This window comes from Drosophila arizonae, chromosome 5, assembly GCF_054131065.1.
Source record: "Drosophila arizonae isolate 15081-1271.41 chromosome 5, UAZ_ARI_1.0, whole genome shotgun sequence".
Classification (NCBI taxonomy): domain Eukaryota; kingdom Metazoa; phylum Arthropoda; class Insecta; order Diptera; family Drosophilidae; genus Drosophila; species Drosophila arizonae.
In genome coordinates, this window is record NC_142925.1 from 1,607,199 (window position 1) to 1,627,500 (window position 20,302).

Sequence of the window (20,302 nt, forward strand, 5' to 3'; positions counted from 1 at the left end):
GCTGCTGGCCGCCCCCACCCCGCCCACAAGTGGCCCCCTTTTTTTTACAAGTTTCCGAATAGCTGTTAACTGCTGCTGTAAAAACTTTTGCCCGCCAGCCTTGCCAGGCGTTCGGCTTTTGTTACGCAAAACTGCTTTAAGCCAATGTTTTGCGTCGCTGCCAATTGTGCCCGGCATTTCAAACTTTCAAAAGCAAACAAGCGCCGCCCCTCCACCCTCCCCTGCCCACTCGTCATAAGAGCGGGCGTGGCAAGTGCTGGGCGTAAGCAAAGTGTCAGCGCGTGATGCGCCTGTGTCGCTTTCGCTTGTAAAAATAACAGCTAATAAAAGCGTTGCACTTGCTGCCGTGAAAGCGACTCGGAAGATACTCACTGAGAAGAGCGAACAGGCGCTTCTCGGTGACTCTTAAACTTCTGTGTACTTGTGTGAGTGTCAAACTGTTAAAGGAAATTGTGACTTGGTGTGATTTGTGAGTGATTTACATGACTTTAGACTTGATAATACGGATATTTGGAATAGGCTCTCAACTACTGTGAGCAGAAAAAGGCTGATTAAAGTCTAAAACATTCGATTTGATAGACTACTATATCTTGGCAATGATTGTCAAACTGTGAGTAGGAAATTTGAATGCATCACATGACTTTTGGCTTCTTGAAATGTGATATACTCTCTAATACTCTATCTAGGCTGTGACTGTTAAACTGTATTAGCATAACATGCCAAGGATCTGTGACGTAAAGAACGATTCGAGCATTTAATAGATTTGTGAACTGAGCGGAATAGAACTGGATTGAATTGAGACTTGATCCATCTTATCATATGTCCACACTCCCCAATCGAAACGAGCAGCATCATTATCCATCAACTAATATACCCCCTTTGACAGTTGCAGTGCATAGCGTGTTAGGAGATAAGTGCAACAGCTGCGATGCAACAAGTGAAACGCATCGAATGCCAAGTTGTCTGCACACTTCAAAAATGCCAATGCCACATAAATAGCAACAACAACAACAACAAGAACAGCAACAACAACAACAATCGAAGCAGCAACACCAGCAGCAACATTAGCAACATGTTTGCAATTTTGTTGGCTCTCGCCTGCTGCATGCGGCGCCCCTGCACGCATACGACACACACGCAAGCTGAGCTGAGGCTCCCCCACAGCCACGCCCCCACTCAACCCAATTGTCGGTGATTTACACACACTGACAGCAAAGTCGAGCGCACAACATCATTTGCAGCTCATTAATCAGGTCTGTGTGGTTGCTGCTGCTGCTGCTGCTGCTGCTCGCTGCGGGGCCTACGAAGCAGTCGACCTGAAATTGTGGCAGGCTTCTTTCTGGCTGCCACATCGTGCGGCATAATCGGCTTTTCTTCATATTTAACGAGAAAATAAACACATATATAAATATATGTGATATATATACATACATATATATAATTCATATATGTATTTATATATTTATACGGAAATTTTGCAAATATTTGCGCAACGTAACAAAAACTGATTGAGACGCCTCATGCACAGTCGTCGCTGATATGCAGCTGATGACTGAGAGGGAGAGAGAGTGTGAGAGAGAGTGTGAGAGAGAGAGAGAGAGTATGGGAAAAGGGGTAGAGTAAATGAGGCATTTGCCTGATATAATACCACAGCCAGTACATACATACATACATATAATAAAATATGTACTCGCTGTAAATACTTCAATAAACATGTGGTATTATGGCCCATGCCTAAGCACAGTCGGAGTCTGCGTCAATCAGAGCAGCAATAAAACTTGATTTATTTTGGGGAGTAAAAAAGCTGATGCCAAAACCTATGATAGATTAGAGCATGTGGGGCATAATTGAATCTGTGATGCATACATTGCCAGGAATCAATTTTTCATCGATAGCATGAGAGGCAATGTGCGTATCGAATCATTTTCCCATAACAAAAAATGTTTATTAATTTTTTAATATATGTATACACAGATTTACAGAAACTGTGGGTTTTGAAGGCGCTGGCTGAGTTTTGTGCTAGCATTAACGCGGGGTACCCAGACGTCTAGCCTAGGCTTAGATTGTGAATCTAGCAGCTGGAGATATTATACATGTATTAAATGCCCTAAAAGACTCGATGAGAGAGATTCTAGAAGAGGAGAGGGGGAAATTAGCGGTTTAAGCGAAAGCAGGTGAAGTTAGAAAGAGAGTAAGATGTTTCTCTAACATATGTATTGTATATAAACAAGTCTGCACTTCATGCTTAGATGACATCTTTCATACTACAATATATAGATTGAGCTAAATCCTTTTTTGATGCCAAAAAAAATACATTTCTGACTCCACAAGAAATAAAATATCTAAACATCTCTCACGCAGAGAAAACTGCCTTATTTTGTAATAGAACAAGGAACTTTTGCAGAGCTGACTTACATGATTTCTTACACAATTCCGAACGAGCCTGGTAAACACCAAAGGGTTGCTTGCAATACCAGTAAGAGTTCTTTGAAGAGCGCATATCCAACTTCCTTCCTTGAAATCGCTGATATATATTGCTGATTCAGCACATGACTCAGCTAATACAGCTAAGTAGATCGTTTAACTTAACTGTGTTCTCAACCTCTTTCGTTTATATAACTCTTTGGCTCTTTTTCTCAAGTAAAGCCAAAAGTGTTGATACTTTTGCCTGCTCAAGTGTTACAGCAGCTTCAAGGTGCCGTTAGTCTCGTTTTATAGCCACCTCTGCTCGGCCACCTTATCTGGCCATTGTCTTTTATATCTGATTCGCTGATTTAATAAACCATCTGGTTTTGCATTCTCGTCCGCGTCCAAAAAAAAAAAAAAACACTTGTCAGAAAGGGGCCCAACAATATGCAGCTGGAAGCAGAAGCAACAGCAGCAGCAGCAGCATGAGAAGAAGAAGAAAATACTGAATATTCATTTACCTTAAAGATGACCTGTAGAAACAAGCGATAAATGGGGTATATTGCAGTAGATGGAGGCTATGCTCTATACACTGAAGGAAGAAGTGTTAAGAAAGAGGTGAAAGGTATGAAGGATATCCTTCTCGGATATCTGCTTTGAGATTCGAAATGATCAGCTATATGCAGTGCCCAAAACTTGGAACTCATTATTTGAGTACAGGATATCTACTGATCCAAGTGCGCACCGCCAAGTCAAGCAGCGATGCTTGTTGCTGTTTTTATGTTGCATGCCTCAGCGGCTTTATGCAGCAGCAGGCCAAGAGAGCTTGCAACACGGAGTCGCGGCCGGAAAAAGCGGCGTCCAACAGCGGATGTGGGCATATTTCAGCAGGAGATAAAACAGACGGTAATGATGATGATGATAACACTTGCGAATGGGCGGGGCCAAGGGCAACAGCAGTAACAACAGCGAAGGCAGCGACTGCAAAAAACAGCAACAGCAGTAATAAGAGCAGCGGCAGCAGCAGCAGCAGCAGAAGCAGCAGCAACAACAAGCTTAGCACCAACAAATACAACAACAGCAACATAAGCAGGAGCAGCAGCAACAACAGCAGGAGCAACAACAGCAATAGCAACATCAGCAACATAAGCAGGAGCAGCAGTAATAACAACAACAAATTTAGCGGCAATAACTATAGCAACAACTTACCAGCAACAACAGGAAAAGCAACAGCAACATAAGCAAGAGCAACAGCAGCAGCAGCAACATAAGCAGGAGCAACAACAGCAACAAGAACCAACAGCAACATAAGCAGGAGCGACAACAGCAACAGCAACATAAGCAGGAGCAACAACAGCAACATGAAATAGCAGTAGCAGCAGCAACTTCACCAGCACAAACAACAGCAACAACTGCAGCAGCAGCAGCAGCAGAGGCAACAGCAGCAACATTACTTCAACAGTAACAGCAGCAACGGCAACAGCAGCAGCAACAGCAATCGGCAGTAACTTCTGCTCGTTAACATTAAGCATGCAATTTTTGATATAACAAGAGCTGTACTGGGAGATAAAGATATCGCTGATAAGTTTGCAACATGGCTTTGATGGCCGGCCTTTGACGACTATACTATATATATGCATATTTATATACATATATAAATATGCATGCGTGTATATTGGCAATCAATGCAGCCATTTGCTCAGTTATTGCCAAATTGCATTACGAGCTATGGCCCATTGATTTGTGCGCTTTTTGTGCACTGCTCGTAATCATAATCTTTTAATTTACGATGCGCTTTATGGGGGAACTGCTCTTTTAGTGGCACGTCTTTCCACCAGAAGTGAAGCTGTTTCAGCTTAGCCGCCATCTTGATTTTTGCCAATAAGAAAATATTGAACTGCCTGAATATAGAATATAGAATATAGAATGTGGAATGTAGAATGTAGAATATAGAATATAGAATATAGAATATAGAATATAGAATATAGAATATAGAATATAGAATATAGAATATAGGATATAGAATATAGAATATAGGATATAGAATATAGAATATAGATATAGAATATAGAATATAGAATATAGAATATAAATAGCAGAAGAAATTAGAATAGAATAGTAGAATTAGAATATAGAATATAATTGAATAATAGATATGAATATAGATAGAATATAGAATATAGAATATAGAATTCTATAGAATATAGAATATAGAATATAATTCGATATGAATATAGAATATAGATATGGAGAATATAGATATTAGTATAGAATATAGAATATAGAATATAGAATATAGAATATAGAATATAGAATGTGGAATGTAGAATGTAGAATATAGAATATAGAATATAGAATATAGAATATAGAATATAGAATATAGAATATAGAATATAGAATATAGAATATATAATATATAATATATAATATAGAATATAGAATATAGAATATAGAATATAGAATATAGAATATAGAATATAGAATATAGAATATAGAATATAGAATATAGAATATAGAATATAGAATATAGAATATAGAATATAGAATATAGAATATAGAATATAGAATATAGAATATAGAATATAGAATATAGAATATAGAATATAGAATATAGAATATAGAATAATATAGAACATAGAACATAGAACATACATGTACGTACAAATTCTACATAGTTTGTCCTTCCCGTCTCACATTATGTTAAAACCCTAAATTCCTGCCTTTGTTTTGATCGCCTGTTGAGCTCTATAAGCGGAAGCTCATGCCAAATACAATTAAATTAAAATTGTTTTCTTTTATTTATATAAAATTCCATTCATGTAGGGTATAAATTGCAATGCAAAGCCCTACCAAAAAAAAAAACAAAAAAATGTGTTAAGCGAAAATAGAAAGGGAAAGCCTCGCCACTTGCGGTCAAAGTTTAATTGTGAGAACGAACATGCGTGGCCGGCGCTCGCAACATAAATCATTCCTTATTTCAAGCCGGTCAGACGCACACTCATACTCACACGCACACACACACACACACACACACACACACACACATGCGTAAAGTTTAATAATGAATGGCGTTGTCCCCGGCGAGCATTAACACCTACCTTTGCAGGGTGTAGAGAGTGCGTGCCATCAAATGCTGCTAACAAATCAAGACTGTGGCCAACTGGAATTGTTTTTCTTTTTCTTGTTACTTCTGTTTTCTGTTTTCTTTTTCCTTTTTACATTTCGTTTGTTTATTTTTGGTCTCGTGTAGCTACACTGTAATTAATTATTGTGTTATTTAATTTAATTGCGTGTGGCATTTAGACGCAGTCAGTTGGCAAGTGCGTACAAATGGTTGGCCTATTAGCAGACGCTGCCTTTAAAACACATACTCACACGCACAAGCACACACACACGCATGTGCACTTGCAGCACACACACATAGACGCACACAGATATACACTCAGAGCTCAACCTCCTGGGGGCAGACAAATGTGTTTTCATGTTTTGGGAAAGCAAGTGAAACATTTGTCATTGTGTGCATTTAGGCCACATATGCTCGTTGATTATGTTGATCATGATAATGATATAAAAATTATGCTGCCAACCTGCTGTGAGCCATGGTGCGTATACGCATTATATGCTCATTTGTAGCGACTAAGTGCGTGTATTTTTACTTCCATCAAAAATACATGAGCTACATACAAATATTGTCGTTGTTGCCTGTGTGTTGTTGTTGCTCTTGTCATTTCGAGTGAAATCTATAATAACTCAAACCTGGCTGAACAGCATGCATGTAGAAATATTTATAGAAAATGCTTCCTGGAATACCCTAAATAGAATTGCAAGAGGTTCATGTGAGTGTATTAGCGTAAGGAATTGAAATGGAAAAGGAAATCTCATAGAGAAGCTCAATCATTATTCCTCGAAATATGAAATACACCAGGGTGTAGTCTGAAAGTGTTCCAATCTCACAAGAAATTGATGTAAATACAAAATCAATCTATATAGAATTATATATTTCTATCATTATTTATTTTTATTTCTATTTTATTCTTTAATCGAAATTTGTGTTACATTGTTTGAAGATATACGTATATTTTATATTATTATAAGATAGATTTTCTCTTAATCGATAAGGAATTAATTTTGAAACTTGATTTTAAAGAAAGTAGAGCCCAAGAACAAATAGAGCTAGGGATCCGCTCGACAACAACAAGAGAAAGATTTTCCATAATACTCCATTTAAACTAAATCCACTTAAAATATAGATTGTAGCTCAGCTACTAATTATGCACATAGAGCATTTTCTAGTCCGGCATACCCCACTTGGCTTTTCCGCTGCCTGATTTACACATACAAATTGTAGAGAGATGGTTTCAATGGCTTTCCATAGACGTGGGATAATGCTTGTTTATTTATTTTTTTTTTTATTTCTCCCACTCACATGGATCAGTTAACGCTTGCCAAAATGACATTCAGCAAACAACAACAACAAGTGAAAATAAACCAAATAGCAGCCAATCAACACTTGCTACAAATCACAGAAACTACAACAACAACAACAACAACTTTTTGATGCGGGTCATGTGGAAAATTGGGGTTGCATTTTCCCCTATATACGTATGTGTTATTTTTTTCCTGCTCTCGTGCTGGCATTTTAAATTAGCGCTAATTGAATCAAGCCAAGAAGTGTTTTCGTTCTCGTTCATCGTCCAGCTGTCTAGCCCGTCCATATGTCCGCTAGTCCATCGCGTCCCTTTGTCCGTCTGTCAGCCTGTCAGTTAAGTCAGTTAAGTCAGCTGTCACATGTGCAAATTTGCCGAATAAGTTTTTTGACAGCCTCCAAATCCCGCACATTGGCATTCGCATGTAAGGCAAGCTCGGGCTGCTGACTCGACTCGAAGGTTCTTTAATTTCTCGATTCTTTAATTCGATTAGTTAGGATTGTCACCGGTGTTTTACTAATGAGTATTTTTGGGCCGAAAGTGAACATTATTTACGCATTGACTAGGAATTTGTTAATGGACTCTAGCAGGAGCTGCTCGACTACTATATACCCTGAATTCCCTCAGCTTTTTGAGAGAAATGTATATGACCTCAAGTAACTTAAGCCCGAATGACCAAAGGGATTTCATGGAAAGAGCTATCGATGATGCCAAGCAGACCAAGAGAGAGCCAAGAGCTCTCGCTCTTATAGATCAAAAGATGAGAGGCAGCAAATAGGACGCCTGGACAGTAGAATGCTCGAATAGTAAGACACATTCAGATCGAGTCGTCTGCTGATCATGTATAAGACTAGATCGTTCACATCTCCCTCTTCTCGTTGCATACCTTTTCACCTATTCGCTCTGCAGTCTCTGGCTTCTAGGGTACAAGCATAATTGCTTTTTGATTAATTGACTCGATTTAATGATATTTCTTGACTGTCAGCCCAATTAATATAATATACAATTATTTACTTTACTCTTAGCTGCTCAAATATCATTTAGCTTTCCGTTTTCAATAAGGCTAAAAGCCTGCAAGTGTCTTAGACAAATATGTTAAGCATTATATCTGATCCAGTTGACGGCCTATAGCCAGGCGAGCTATCTCGCTTCCAATTCAATTACATCTCCGAACTTCAATTGTTATCTTTAATTTGCTTTAATGCTTGTTTAAACTACTCTCGACTGTTCACACAAATTTACGGATAATTTTATTTAATTTACCTCATTTAAAATGCATTTGCTGTGCATATGTCACATGCTAATTTATTTAAGTGTAAAGATATAACTGTTTAATATTTCAATTAACACAAAAATATTTAGTTAACATTTAAAAAAAAACAAGTAAGAAAGCTCCAGTCGAGACTGCTCGACTAGGAGATACCCTGAACCCTCCAAGCTGATATTCTAATCATTCTGCACATCTTTTATGCACACATACATACACATGCATCCACACGCACGCATAAGCCTGCGCTCTGCTAACTGCGCAGTAAGCAGCGACTGCGCTTGGGCTGCGCTGCAGTGTGGGCAATATTATGAGAATTTATTTGTTAAATAATTTCTTTTGTAGACATACGATCTTAATGAAACTTTTAGAGCGTAATCATATGGTGAATATGTGTGTATATTCCAAAGCCCACGTCTCTAGTATTTGAAATACGCTTTTTACAAAAGTGAGGGTGAGGGGGTGAATTTAAGGGTGGGGGGTAAATTCTAACAAAAACCGAAATTGTATAAATTGCATATAAGTATACATTAAAAATTTGGAGACTCTAGCAATAAGGGTGTAGAAGATATAATTTTATAACTGGTTTTCGATAAGGGTTTTTATCGAGATCGGGATGAGTTATCGATTTTTAATGATAAACTTGATATGCGCGCTGTAATTACGGACATTTTTAAAAAAAATTGAAGTCTCTAGCTCTTATATCTTCTGAAATCGACGCGTTCATACATACGGACGGACGGACGGACGGACGGACGGACGGACGGACGGACAGACAGACGGACAGGGCCAAATCAACTCAGCTCGTCGCCCTGATCAAGAATATATATACTTTGTGGGGTCTGCCACGCCTCCTTCTGCCTGTTACATACTTTTAACAAAACCATTATACCCTGATTTCCCATTTTCAATGGGTTCAGGGTATAAAAATGAAGAGAAATTGCAATCGCAGTTAATTTTCAATGTGAGGTAAGAGTCGAGTTCTTAATGCGCTAGACAATAGTAAATATTATATAGATAATATTATATAGATAATATTATATAGATAATATTATATAGATATAGATAATAATTACAGATATAGTGAATATTTTAATATAAAGATAATCTATAGATAAAGATATCTCTCTAGATCTCTCAATATCTTCATATAAATATTTACAAATATTGAACGGACTTTTTCATATGAGTCCAATCGAAACGAATCATTTTAGAGGGTTGTCCTATGCTTTATGTTATATATTAAAAATTAAATTCAGTAAATTAAAAAATTAAAATTAAGTTCAGTAACAAATTATCTATCTATCTATACTCACTGAAGAGTATTCTTTTAATCATATGCTTTAATATATTTTCTATACGTATAAATATGTATAAAAAATATTATTATATTCTAATGGCTCATCTGTTAAATTAGCGAGCCATGAAATCACTAGTGTAAAATTTAAATAATAATAAAAAATAAAAAAAAATTTTAAAAAATGAAGAATGAAGAATGTTGCCTGACTTCTGAATACCTGCTTACACTTAGTAAAATGAAGTATAATTAAAAATTAAATGAAATGAAGTATTATATGTAAATTTCAACGATTTGGGAGCACTCGCATGGGGTATACGGATTCATGGTGAAAATCTGCTTAGACTAAAGCTTCCAACGCGGTATGTCAATAAGCGATCTGGCATCTCTGTCAAAAGATATAAGGCTGCCAGATGAGTCAGTCGAATATGGATAGCCCTGTATAACATTGACTGTATATAAGTATGTATGCATGTATGTATGTATGTGTATGTATGACTAATAGTCACATCTCTGTTGAGTTCCTACCAAATCTCTTCAAACTTGTTAGTCTGACTAACTAATCATGTCAAATTTTCAATCTCTAACTTTACAGATAAAATGATAGGCAGCCGAGCATTAAACTAAACTAAAACCGATATACTCTCTTGATCGCTTTATGAACTAGCATAAATGTGTTGTGTGCAGTCAACTGTTGAACAACAACAATCTAGTAACTATAACAAATGATGTTGCTGTTGTTGTTGTTGAACCTTGTACATTTGTTGTTGTTTTAGGTGTAGTGTTGTTGTCAGGCGTTAATTTTGCGCACGCCTAATGAATTTTACACTACACTTTTGTTGTTGCTATCGTTAGCCGTATTAGCCAATTCCATTTTTTTTTTTGCTGGACTCCGTCAGCTCATAAATATTTAATGCAAAATAATTAACAGAATCGCGTGAACAGCGGCAAACGAGAGCAGGATGAGAGCTGGATGGATGGATGGGATGATTGATTGCCTGCTGCCTGCCAGTGGACAATCATAAAATTTTCGTTAATCAAGTTTAATTAATTAAAGGCGACAAAATGCCGGCGCCTTGCGGCCAAGAGTCTGGACAGAGTCTGCACCGGGATAATAGTTCAGCCCAGAGCCCATTGGCAACTGCCAACTGCCAACTTCCATTTGCCATTTGCCAGCTGCCATATCCGTGTCAATACTTCCTGCAGCTGTTGCTGCTGTTGTTGCTGCTGCTCGGCCGTAAATTATGCAATACTTTCCCGCCAGAGGGAGTTGGGTGCACGTGTCGCCCATTGGAAGCCATCAACTTCTGTCGTACGCCTCGTCAGCGACTTTTGAAACGGCGTCAGCTCCAATGACAGTTGCCATAATGCCATAGATTATGTTGTTAAATTGAAGCCGCTGCCATGAGCCAGCAGCAGCAGCAACAACTACTTGGTAATCACATTGATTTATATTATATTTACGACAAAAATCGATTATACATTAAAGTAATTACGGCGAAGAGTCGGTTGCTCTAGTTCCTATCCATGCATCAGCTTAAATTATTATATTATATTATTAATGAGCAAGAGAGTAATGCCTGATTCATAATGCTCGGTAAATGATTGATAAGTTCATGGAGTTCTGAGGAGGAGCAGTCGACGAAAGCAGTCGATTCATTCGAAAATCAATATGAGAATCAAACTACTCCCTAAACTCAGTTGAGTCAAGATTAGCATTCATGACAACGTTCATTGCAGACTGATCCCTGAACAAGTTCAGTAATTTATTCAAATGAGCTGCTCTATCGGAACCACGGAACCATAAACATATAAATATACATATACGTATTTAGAAGTATTAGTTGTATGTATATAACATAAATTAGTAATGGTTTGTCCATATACAAACCATATCACATTATTCTCTATGAAATCAGTGGAAAGATCTCTTCCCACTTACATTTCGAAATAGAACTTCCATAACATAAACTTTCATAACAAAAAATTCATTAAAAATCGATTTGTTTGCAATTATGAACCTATTCTATCCTATCGTTCTTTCCACATATATTACATTTCTATTTTGCCAACTTATTTCACAACTGGACAGTCATGGACTTGAAACTATTTGCGCTGGTCAGCGTGTTTCTGATATATCAAGGGGTGAATTGAAAACTATTATTGAAAGTTCTAAAAAGTAAGTTTTAAACTTTTGCAGAGCTGCGATCCCAAGATAATATTCAAAATGAAAAAGATTGAATGCTTAAAGAATCCCAAGTTTGTTTCGACATCGGTTTGCGTTTTGAAAGCGATAAATTGGAATAAGGCAATCGCTCAAATGGATTGTGAGATTATTCAACCCGTACGCAATATGACTGTGAGTAAAGGATATTTTAAGCAGAACTTTAAAGAGAACTTTATGAACTAATTATTTCTTCTAATCTTGCAGGTTCGAGTCCGGGTTTACAAACAAGACTATAACAATCAATATCAGCCCTTTCTAATCGATGTTATATTGAATATGTGTAACGTGCTCTCGAAAAGGAACTTTTCGCCTTATGGCGTAATAATTCGAAAGCTATCTGAACGATTTACGAATTTTAATCACACTTGCCCCTTCATAGGCCACATTATGGCCCGCGATTTGTACATCGATGAGGGCCTGTTACCGACATTCCCATTGGGTATCTATCAATTTTCAGTTTTCATAATGGAAAGTTATGTCAACGGCTACGACTACATTGGGGAAATCAAGATTTTTGTCCATGCCATGGAGATGGTTAAATTGAATAGAAGGAAAACTATGAAAAACTACAACGAAAGTTTAAATCAACCTCCAAAGTAAAATGAGTTTTGTTAACCCAATTTCAGTTATGAGCTCCTGATTTCTGTGGATTTTTGAATAAAAAATTCCAGCTAAATGCAAAAATGTCTTGTCTAATTGATTTCTTATAGGCTTCACAGCAATGATAACCCCGTTAAAACGAAAATCGCGATAAACCAATAATAATTCTCGAATTCCCTTGCCATTTCGAATTATCAGGAATCTACTGTAAGTATATGTTAACCTATTTAGACACATGTTCTACTATTTCATACATTACAAATTTGTTATGCTTCGATTAGCAGTAATTACAAATATAAGCTCTTGATATTAAAATTATCAATATTATGACATTTATGAATATATATACACTCATATGATAATGACTTATCGCTTCAATTATTATGTTTTCGCAGCAATTAAAAATCAATTACGATTTCTACCTATATATTGAGTGCAGGCATAGCCATTTAAAAAGTAAAGTCGACTCGGGGAAATGTACCTACTTTGGATAGTCTTCGTAATCCATGGGACGGCGTTGAGTTTAGTAAACAACACGAGAAATAGTGTAGATCCATAAGACATTACAAACTTTACTTTTTTTCAGTGCGCTGATCCAAAGATAGTTTATAAGATTAAGAATGTCGAGTGCAGCGCTAACCCGAAATACGTAGAGAACCTCACCTGCTCCATTAAGGCGGTCAATTGGAACAAGGCGACTGTTCAATACGACGGTGATCTCGTTGTGCCATTGTACAATTGCTCGGTAAATAATAATCTTGGTTTTAAAATGCGGGTTTCTTTATAAAGGACTTCTGTTTCAGGTCCAGTTTGAGGTATTTAAAAGGGGCTACACCAATACGTACCATCCATTCCTGATCAATACTACGTTTAATGTGTGTGACATCCTTGCAAAACGAAGCTTCTTTTCCTACGGTAGAATTTGGGTCAATCTAGTCAAAGATTATACAAATGCCTACCACACCTGTCCGTTTGAGGTGAACTGATTGCGATAACACTTGATTATTAAACTGAATAGAAACCTTTAACACATATATAGAATCATATATATGTACGGAATTTCACCATGGAACCGGGCCTATTGCCAACTTTTCCTTTAGGCTTTTACCGTTTTACCGCTAAGATTACTGAGGGCTTTTCCGACAGACCAAGTACCAAACTTGCATTCTCCAACCTTGATGTTCAAGTTATGGAAATGATAAAACTAAGGAAGAAACTGAAGGTCAACAGAAATAATACAAGTAACCTATTGTAAGATGGGAGTATGAAATAAAAAAACGTATTTCTCCATATTTAACTTACTTATCGATGTTTCTAAATATGCCCTAACGCTGTAATAAAGTGTATTGACCTTTAAAATCAAAAAATAAAACTGTGAATTTTACTTTGAGCCAACTTGAAATATTAGAATATGCTATACATGGTATAACTCCTATGAATAAATATTGAAATGATTGCAAATCAGATTATGATTAAAGTATATGTGTATATTTACCTTTTAATAATAATATCATTCCTTGTCTCCTTCACTGAGTACTAATTATATTTATTTTCTGCTCTGTTTCCTTTTGTGTTTCCTTTTCTGGAGGTTGATAAATTGATCGATCGATTGTTGTATTATCCTACTTTCGATAATTTTAGTTTGTTGCCTCCATCATTTATATTGTATAAAATGACGAATATCGAGTGCTCATGCATCTTAAATAGTTAACTACGCACATTTACATATATATCCACATATTTATATTCCACGAACATAAATCAAGTTTTAATTATGTCTCGATAATATAATGCTAATCGATTGCTATTAAAAACCTGTTAAGTAATTTTGTTTTTGTTTTTAATGATATTTAAAATATTGTACTAAAACAAATGTGAACATCATCAATCATAAATAGGAGGCACTTGACGTATTATCAGTGAGCGCAATGTATTTTCGAATCGGCATTATTTTCTATCTGTGGCACCTTTACAGAGTGGTAATACTCTCAAGAGCTTCTACCATATCTTATAAAATAGTATGTTAATATGATATCTATATATGCAGTGCGCTGATTCCGCGCTTGTGTATAAGTCGACCAATATTGAATGCTTCCCGGATCCCGCATTCGCCGTAAATGCAACCTGCTACCTCAAGGCAATCAATTGGAACAAGGCCGTGGCCTACATGGACTGTGATCTGATACTACCTCTGACAAACACATCGGTAAATGGCATTTGCATGGTATTCCCATATATTATATTCCTTTCTTGATATATCTAGGTGCACATAGAGTTGTTTAAGCGCGACTACAGCAATCGATATCATCCGTTTCTGGTTAATGCAGTTGTCAATTTATGTGACATTATCTCCAAGAGGAATTTTTTGACCTATGGCATGATGTTTTGGAAAGTGATCAAGAAATACACAAATGTAAATCACAGCTGCCCCATTAAGGTAATGTTTCCCTGTTCATTGACTGTTTGATGAATGTTTTATTAAACTCGTAATTTCCAGGGTCATCTGCTGGCTAGAAATTTGTACATAGATGAGAAGCTAATGCCGAATTTCCCACTTGGCTTTTATCTAATTTCTCTAAAATTCTTTGAGAACTACGCAGATGGACCTGCTCGATTCGTTGGTACCGTAAAGTTTTATGTGAATGTTAAGGAAATGGTTAAAATTAAGCAACAGTAGAATTAATAAAAAAAAAATCGAGAAATTTCTTTTATTTAATTGAAATAATTCATTTTAAATTGCAAAAGTATGGCAGTGAATCCAGCTCATCCGTTGGGTTATATAATTTAATCACCATAAAATAGATTTCAAACTCAAAATTTGTACACCAATGTAAAATCAATTTTACGATATTGCTAATGATTTCGCCTCATTTAATCTGATGCCCCTACAATTAAAAATAACTTTGTATCTCTGTTATATTAAAGTGCAGCCCTTGCCACTCGATCAGTCGACAAAATGTATTTAGCTTGGCTTGTCTTCATAATCCTACTGCCAGAATGGAGTGCAGTTAAATGCATTTAAAATGCAACAAATCTATTCGATACTCAAGGGTTTTTCTCTTTCAGGGCGCCGAACCCAAGATTGTATACAAGACAACAAATATCGAATGCATTGGCAACCCGAAACGCGCTGTGAATCTCTCCTGCATCATCAAAGCAATCAATTGGAACAAGGCAGTTGCCCAAATGGACTGTGATCTCGTTGTGCCAATGCGCAATTTTTCGGTAAATAATAATGTCTAGTTAGAATAATATCTAGGTGTAATAGCCTCTGTTGCAGGTTCAGTTGGAGGTGTTTAAAAAGGGCTACAGCAATCAGTACCATCCCTTCCTGGTCAATGTCACCTTCAATGCATGTGACATCTTAGCTAAGAGAAGCTTCTTGCCCTACGGAACAATCCTGTGGAGAACAGTCAAGGAGTTCTCGAATGTCAACCACTCCTGCCCAATTGAGGTATTATGATATTCAAATTCAATAATTGAATAATTGAATTCAATAATTGAATACACTGATTTGTAAACTAGTTTAATTCTCATAATCACCTACAGAATCATCTCTATGCGCGGAACTTATCCATTGATGAGAACATGCTCCCAGTTTTGCCTTTAGGCATTTACATGTTTTCCCTAAAAATCACCGACGTCTCGCCCAAGGGGCTTAGCGAATATGTTGGTGTCATTAAGTTCTACTTTCAAGCTATGGAAATGATAAGGATTAGGGAAAAACATAAACTGAATAGAGCATCTATAATAAAGCCTAGGTAATGATACTTCTGCAGTATGAAGGTAAATAAACTGTATTGCTATATAGATCTTGTATTTGGATATAAAATCTTACTCCACTCCATTGAAAATGGGAAATCAGGGTATAATGATTTTGTGAAAAGTATGTAACAGGCAGAAGGAATCATCGCAGACCCCATAAAGTATATATATTCCTGATCAGGACGACGAGCCTTGTCCGTCTGTCCGTCCGTCCGTCCGTATGCGCAAAAGGATCTCAGAAGATATAAGAGCTAGAGAGCTGAAATTTGGCATGCATACTCGTGTATACCATAGGCAGTACAAGTTGATCTTATTTTTTCGATAACTCATCCGATAACTTTTTTATCGAGAATAATCGAAAAATCGACTTTGTTCTTTCAGCCTAATTTGGACACTTTTAGACCTAGAGACTTCAGATTTACTGTGTATATACAGTTTGATCGATACGAAGATTTCGTAATTAACAGCCATCGTTCGTCCTCTGTATATAATGTGCTTAATTAGTTATTGATGCATTTTGCTTCGCACAGCTATCAGATTGAATGCTTCATTATAGCATGGCATTCAATAATTACTTGAATATCCAAAGGCCACAGAGCTGGGCGGAAACATAACGCACGTAGGATTCGAATTCAGTTGTCCACGCAACGCGACCGAGCTCTGATTCATCCAGCGAGCTGGCAGTAATGGCGATTTTGTACTTCATTCGGGAACCGCAAAGTCTGCACGAATGCGTCAGCCTGATTAGCTGGGTGCAGTTCGTCATGGGCTGCAGTGGATTTTTCCAGCGGGCAGGTCGCTTTGTCAGCAACAAGTGGACGCGTCTCTACTCGCTGAGCTTTGTGAGCCTGATAATCTATGGTCTGAGTGCCACCATCTATGACCTGCTGCAAAATGAAGTGTTGCTGGAGCGAGTGCTGCAGGTGGACAAGCTTGTCTTGTGCATCATGGCCATGGAGCTGTTGCTCTCCACGCTGGTTTTCCTGATCACAGTGATCTCGCTGCACTCCTGGTCGCAGCGATACGTGGCCATCTACCAGCAGCTGGCCGAGATCGACAGGCGCCTGATAGGCGAGTTCGGTGCCCGCATGAACTACGGCAAGGTGGTGCGCAAGCACATCGTGGTGCTCTTCACGGTGGCCGTCCTCTACTTGGGCGCTGTGAACATGGGTCTGACGCGCCTGGCTGATGGCCATCACCTGGAGATCGTGGTGCCCGCCGCCCTCTGCTACATCGTCATCACAGGTGGCCCGCATCTAACGGGCTTCGTGCACATGAGCCTGGCCGAGCTGCTGGGCATCAGATTTCGCCTGCTGCAGCAAATTTTGCAGCCGCAGCGCCTGCAGAAGCCGCAGCTGGAGAATGGCCTGCGTTCCCTGATCGATACGGTCAAGCAGCTGCATTACCTCGTTATGGAGATCAACGAGGTCTACAATGTCACCGTGTGGTCTGCCATGGTCCACGACTTCGCCTTGAGCACCACCGAGCTGTACATCATCTTCGGGCGATCCTCAGACAGCAGCAGCAGCAGCGCCATTGGGGACGGCAGCTACGGCGAGAGTCCGGAGGGGGGCGAGGCGATGGGCGTGATGCTGATGGCATTCCTCTCCATCTGCATGCTGGTGCCGTTCTACAAGATGCTCATCGGGCCTGTCTACTGCAGCAACAGCATCGAGGAGGGCCGCAAGTGCTTGCATTTGCTCGAGCAGCTGGACAATTGGTTCCCGGGCAGTCCAGGCATTAAAGAGCTCGTGGAGTCCATAATGCGCTGGCGCCTACAGTTCAAAATCAATTTCACGAGTGGCAGGAGCACGGTGTACGATAAAACTCTTATTACCGAGGTGAGTGGGAGAACCTGAAAGGAAATGGAGAGAGGGAGGGAATAAGAGAAGATGCGAGGAAGTCCAAAGCATGATCTCTTGATAGCCAGACTCTAAATAAGTTTGTTGTTTAGCCATTGTCATTATCAGATTCTCATTATTGCTGTCTCTCTCTCTTTCTCTCTCTCTGTGATTTCTCTTTCAGTATACCTCGATTGTGTGCAACTATTTGCTGGTGCTCATCTCATTCGCCATGACACAGCAGCTGGGCGAGCAGGTGGAGCAGCAGAAGGTCGCTCTGCAGGATTGGATAGGCATTTAAGAGAGGTACACCCACACACCCATACACACATACACAAACACACATACTTACATACATAGTATATCATTAGCTAAATTAATTTACGGCTCGTTAACATACAAACTCCATAAATATGTCAGCGCAGGGCTGCGCCAGCTCTGGGATGCCACTGCACCCAGGAGGCCGTTCGCCAGCTAATGATTATAATGTTTGTCGTTTATTTTATTTGAATTTTATGCAAATAGGGCAAGCCTCGGAACGGGCAATCGAACGACCAGCCAGCCAGCCAGCCAGCGAACCACCAGGCTAACCAGCCAGCCATGCAGTCAGGCTTTATCATTGCGACCATGCCTACGGCTCTTCATTGAGCCTCATTTATGGGTGTCACCACGCCTCCACCACACTCACTCTGCTCGACTTTGTCTTTGCCTTTAAATTGTGCCCTCGACAAGCGCAACAGAAGTGCATTAGAAAATATTTCTTAGTGCATTCCTTTCGCACAGTATACATTGACGGTAGGGAATATAAAGCTATATAAAGATTTGGAATGTCAATAAATTGTGCAAAAAGTAAATGAAGATTGAAGCAAAAATATGTAAAAAATAATCATAAAAGAAAGCTAGTATAATATAAAATGATGAGAAGGTTGTAACTCTTTGATCGAATTGACGACTATCTATTAGATTAATGATAATCTAAAGGATTTTGTTTATCACGAAGTTAAATCTTCGATTGTTAAAATAATCGAACGAATGCTTCCAGTCTTTGCTCAGGGCATTTGCTAGTCGAACATTCCTATTCGCAAACCTACTATGATATTACGATATTCCCCATAGTCTCCATTTCATTCCACAATCCTATAGCACTCCGATTCACTTATGTACTACAAATCTCATACAAAATGTTAGTTCATAATTATTGGAAATAAAAAGAACAATAGGATAACCAAAAAGGCAACAATAGCATTTCGTTGCTGCCCAAATATCCTTTTGCGATTATATCGAGTACAATTTGCTGTCGAAATAAGCCTAATAAATAGAGCATTCATTCATGTTGGATGCGTGGCATAAATCCAGATAACAAAAGCCGACGTAATTCGAGGAAGCAAAACAAAAAAGAAGAACAGGGAAAGAAGAGGGCGAAATAAAATTATTGTGAATGAGAACGAACTGAATGCGATTGCTGCTGTTATATGAAATTTATCGAGCTGTGGAGGAGCTGGGCGGTGGAAGGTGGAAGGTGGAAGGTGGGCGTGGGTGTGGGGGGTGTCAGAGCCAACCTCAAGTATTTATTGCAACGCATATTTACGCCCATCAATTGGGCAACGCGTAATTCGAATTGCTGCAACATTCCCATTGACCCATTGACGTAATTGAATAATATTTTTTCTCTCTTGGCATTCGTTTTGTTTCATATTCCCCCCGAAAAAAAAAGGAAAACATTCCATGGGCCTCTATCGCTGTCTCTCGTCTCTCGCTCCCTCAGTTGAGTATAAATGCAATCATATATCGGTCATATAATTTGCGATAATTGCTGCATACCAGAGGAAGAAGGCGAAGAGGGAGAAGTGATGGAGACGGAAGAAGAGGGAGAGAAAAAGGAAACTTGCCAGCATTTCAAACAGTTTTTGCCACTTAAATATGCACAAGAAATATTCCAAAAAAGAGAAAAAAAAATATTACCCGAATGTAATTGGATATTAATAGCTCGCACTTAACATATGACCTAATTACCACGCACACAAAACAGTTATAAAAAGTCTCCGATTTATATGGGAAACATTTCACGATTTAACATCAAAACCTAAACATGTCGATATGATAATTGCCTATTTACAGTCGGCATTATTTTTGCTGAGCTGCCTAATTGAGGGCAGTTTTAATGGGATTAATGTTAACGAGAGAGACTTTTAACAGAAAGTGATTATGAGCTGTTAAATGTAACATGCTCATGTAAGCAAGTTTCGGACTGTTAAGCTGTTGGTGGTGAGAGAATGTTAAAGAGATTCTACTGTTATGCTTAACAGGAAATGTTAGGTATGAGGATATTCAAATGCTGTTAATAAGTGATAGCTGTTAAATGGCAAACTTTACGCTCAAATGCTATCGGCAACTGTTAAGCAAACTGTTACACTCAACAAATCAAAATTATAAGCAAATTTTGATTTTTTACAAAATAAACCAAAACATACG

The 20,302-nt window shown here is 38.3% G+C and overlaps 4 protein-coding genes across 8 annotated transcripts in view; all 4 read left to right on the forward strand.

Annotated features, from left to right (window-relative positions):
• Positions 1 to 13,570, forward strand: part of LOC108614826 (uncharacterized) — a 72,978-nt gene extending 59,408 nt beyond the window's left edge. Inside the window, exons 1-7 of one of the 5 annotated variants that reach the window (XM_089472382.1) lie at positions 11,495 to 11,542; positions 11,598 to 11,756; positions 11,829 to 12,431; positions 12,620 to 12,750; positions 12,811 to 12,969; positions 13,028 to 13,201; positions 13,264 to 13,570. In XM_089472382.1, the coding sequence (XP_089328508.1) occupies positions 11,625 to 11,756; positions 11,829 to 12,224 (528 nt within the window). In that variant the 5' untranslated portion in view covers positions 11,495 to 11,542; positions 11,598 to 11,624 and the 3' untranslated portion in view covers positions 12,225 to 12,431; positions 12,620 to 12,750; positions 12,811 to 12,969; positions 13,028 to 13,201; positions 13,264 to 13,570. Of the gene's footprint in view, positions 1 to 11,494; positions 11,543 to 11,597; positions 11,757 to 11,828; positions 12,432 to 12,580; positions 12,751 to 12,810; positions 12,970 to 13,027; positions 13,202 to 13,263 lie in introns of those variants that run through there. The other 4 variants (XM_089472380.1, XM_089472381.1, XM_089472378.1 and 1 more) reach the window with 4 other exon arrangements.
• A 65-nt stretch (positions 13,571 to 13,635) lies between these two features.
• On the forward strand, positions 13,636 to 14,901 carry LOC108614827 (uncharacterized). Its single transcript, XM_089469956.1, has 4 exons — positions 13,636 to 13,647; positions 14,272 to 14,430; positions 14,488 to 14,661; positions 14,722 to 14,901. Exons 1-4 carry the CDS (start codon positions 13,636 to 13,638, stop codon positions 14,899 to 14,901), a joined length of 525 nt encoding a protein of 174 aa, XP_089326082.1.
• Positions 14,902 to 15,180: 279 nt separating this feature from the next.
• LOC108614828 (uncharacterized) lies at positions 15,181 to 15,989 on the forward strand. The gene is made up of 4 exons (XM_018009049.2): positions 15,181 to 15,231; positions 15,291 to 15,449; positions 15,505 to 15,678; positions 15,774 to 15,989. The coding sequence occupies exons 1-4, from the start codon at positions 15,181 to 15,183 to the stop codon at positions 15,987 to 15,989; spliced, it is 600 nt and encodes a 199-aa protein (XP_017864538.1).
• A 686-nt stretch (positions 15,990 to 16,675) lies between these two features.
• Positions 16,676 to 18,131, forward strand: Gr57a (Gustatory receptor 57a). Its single transcript, XM_018009574.2, has 2 exons — positions 16,676 to 17,830; positions 18,015 to 18,131. The coding sequence occupies exons 1-2, from the start codon at positions 16,676 to 16,678 to the stop codon at positions 18,129 to 18,131; spliced, it is 1,272 nt and encodes a 423-aa protein (XP_017865063.1).
• Positions 18,132 to 20,302: the final 2,171 nt, after the last annotated feature.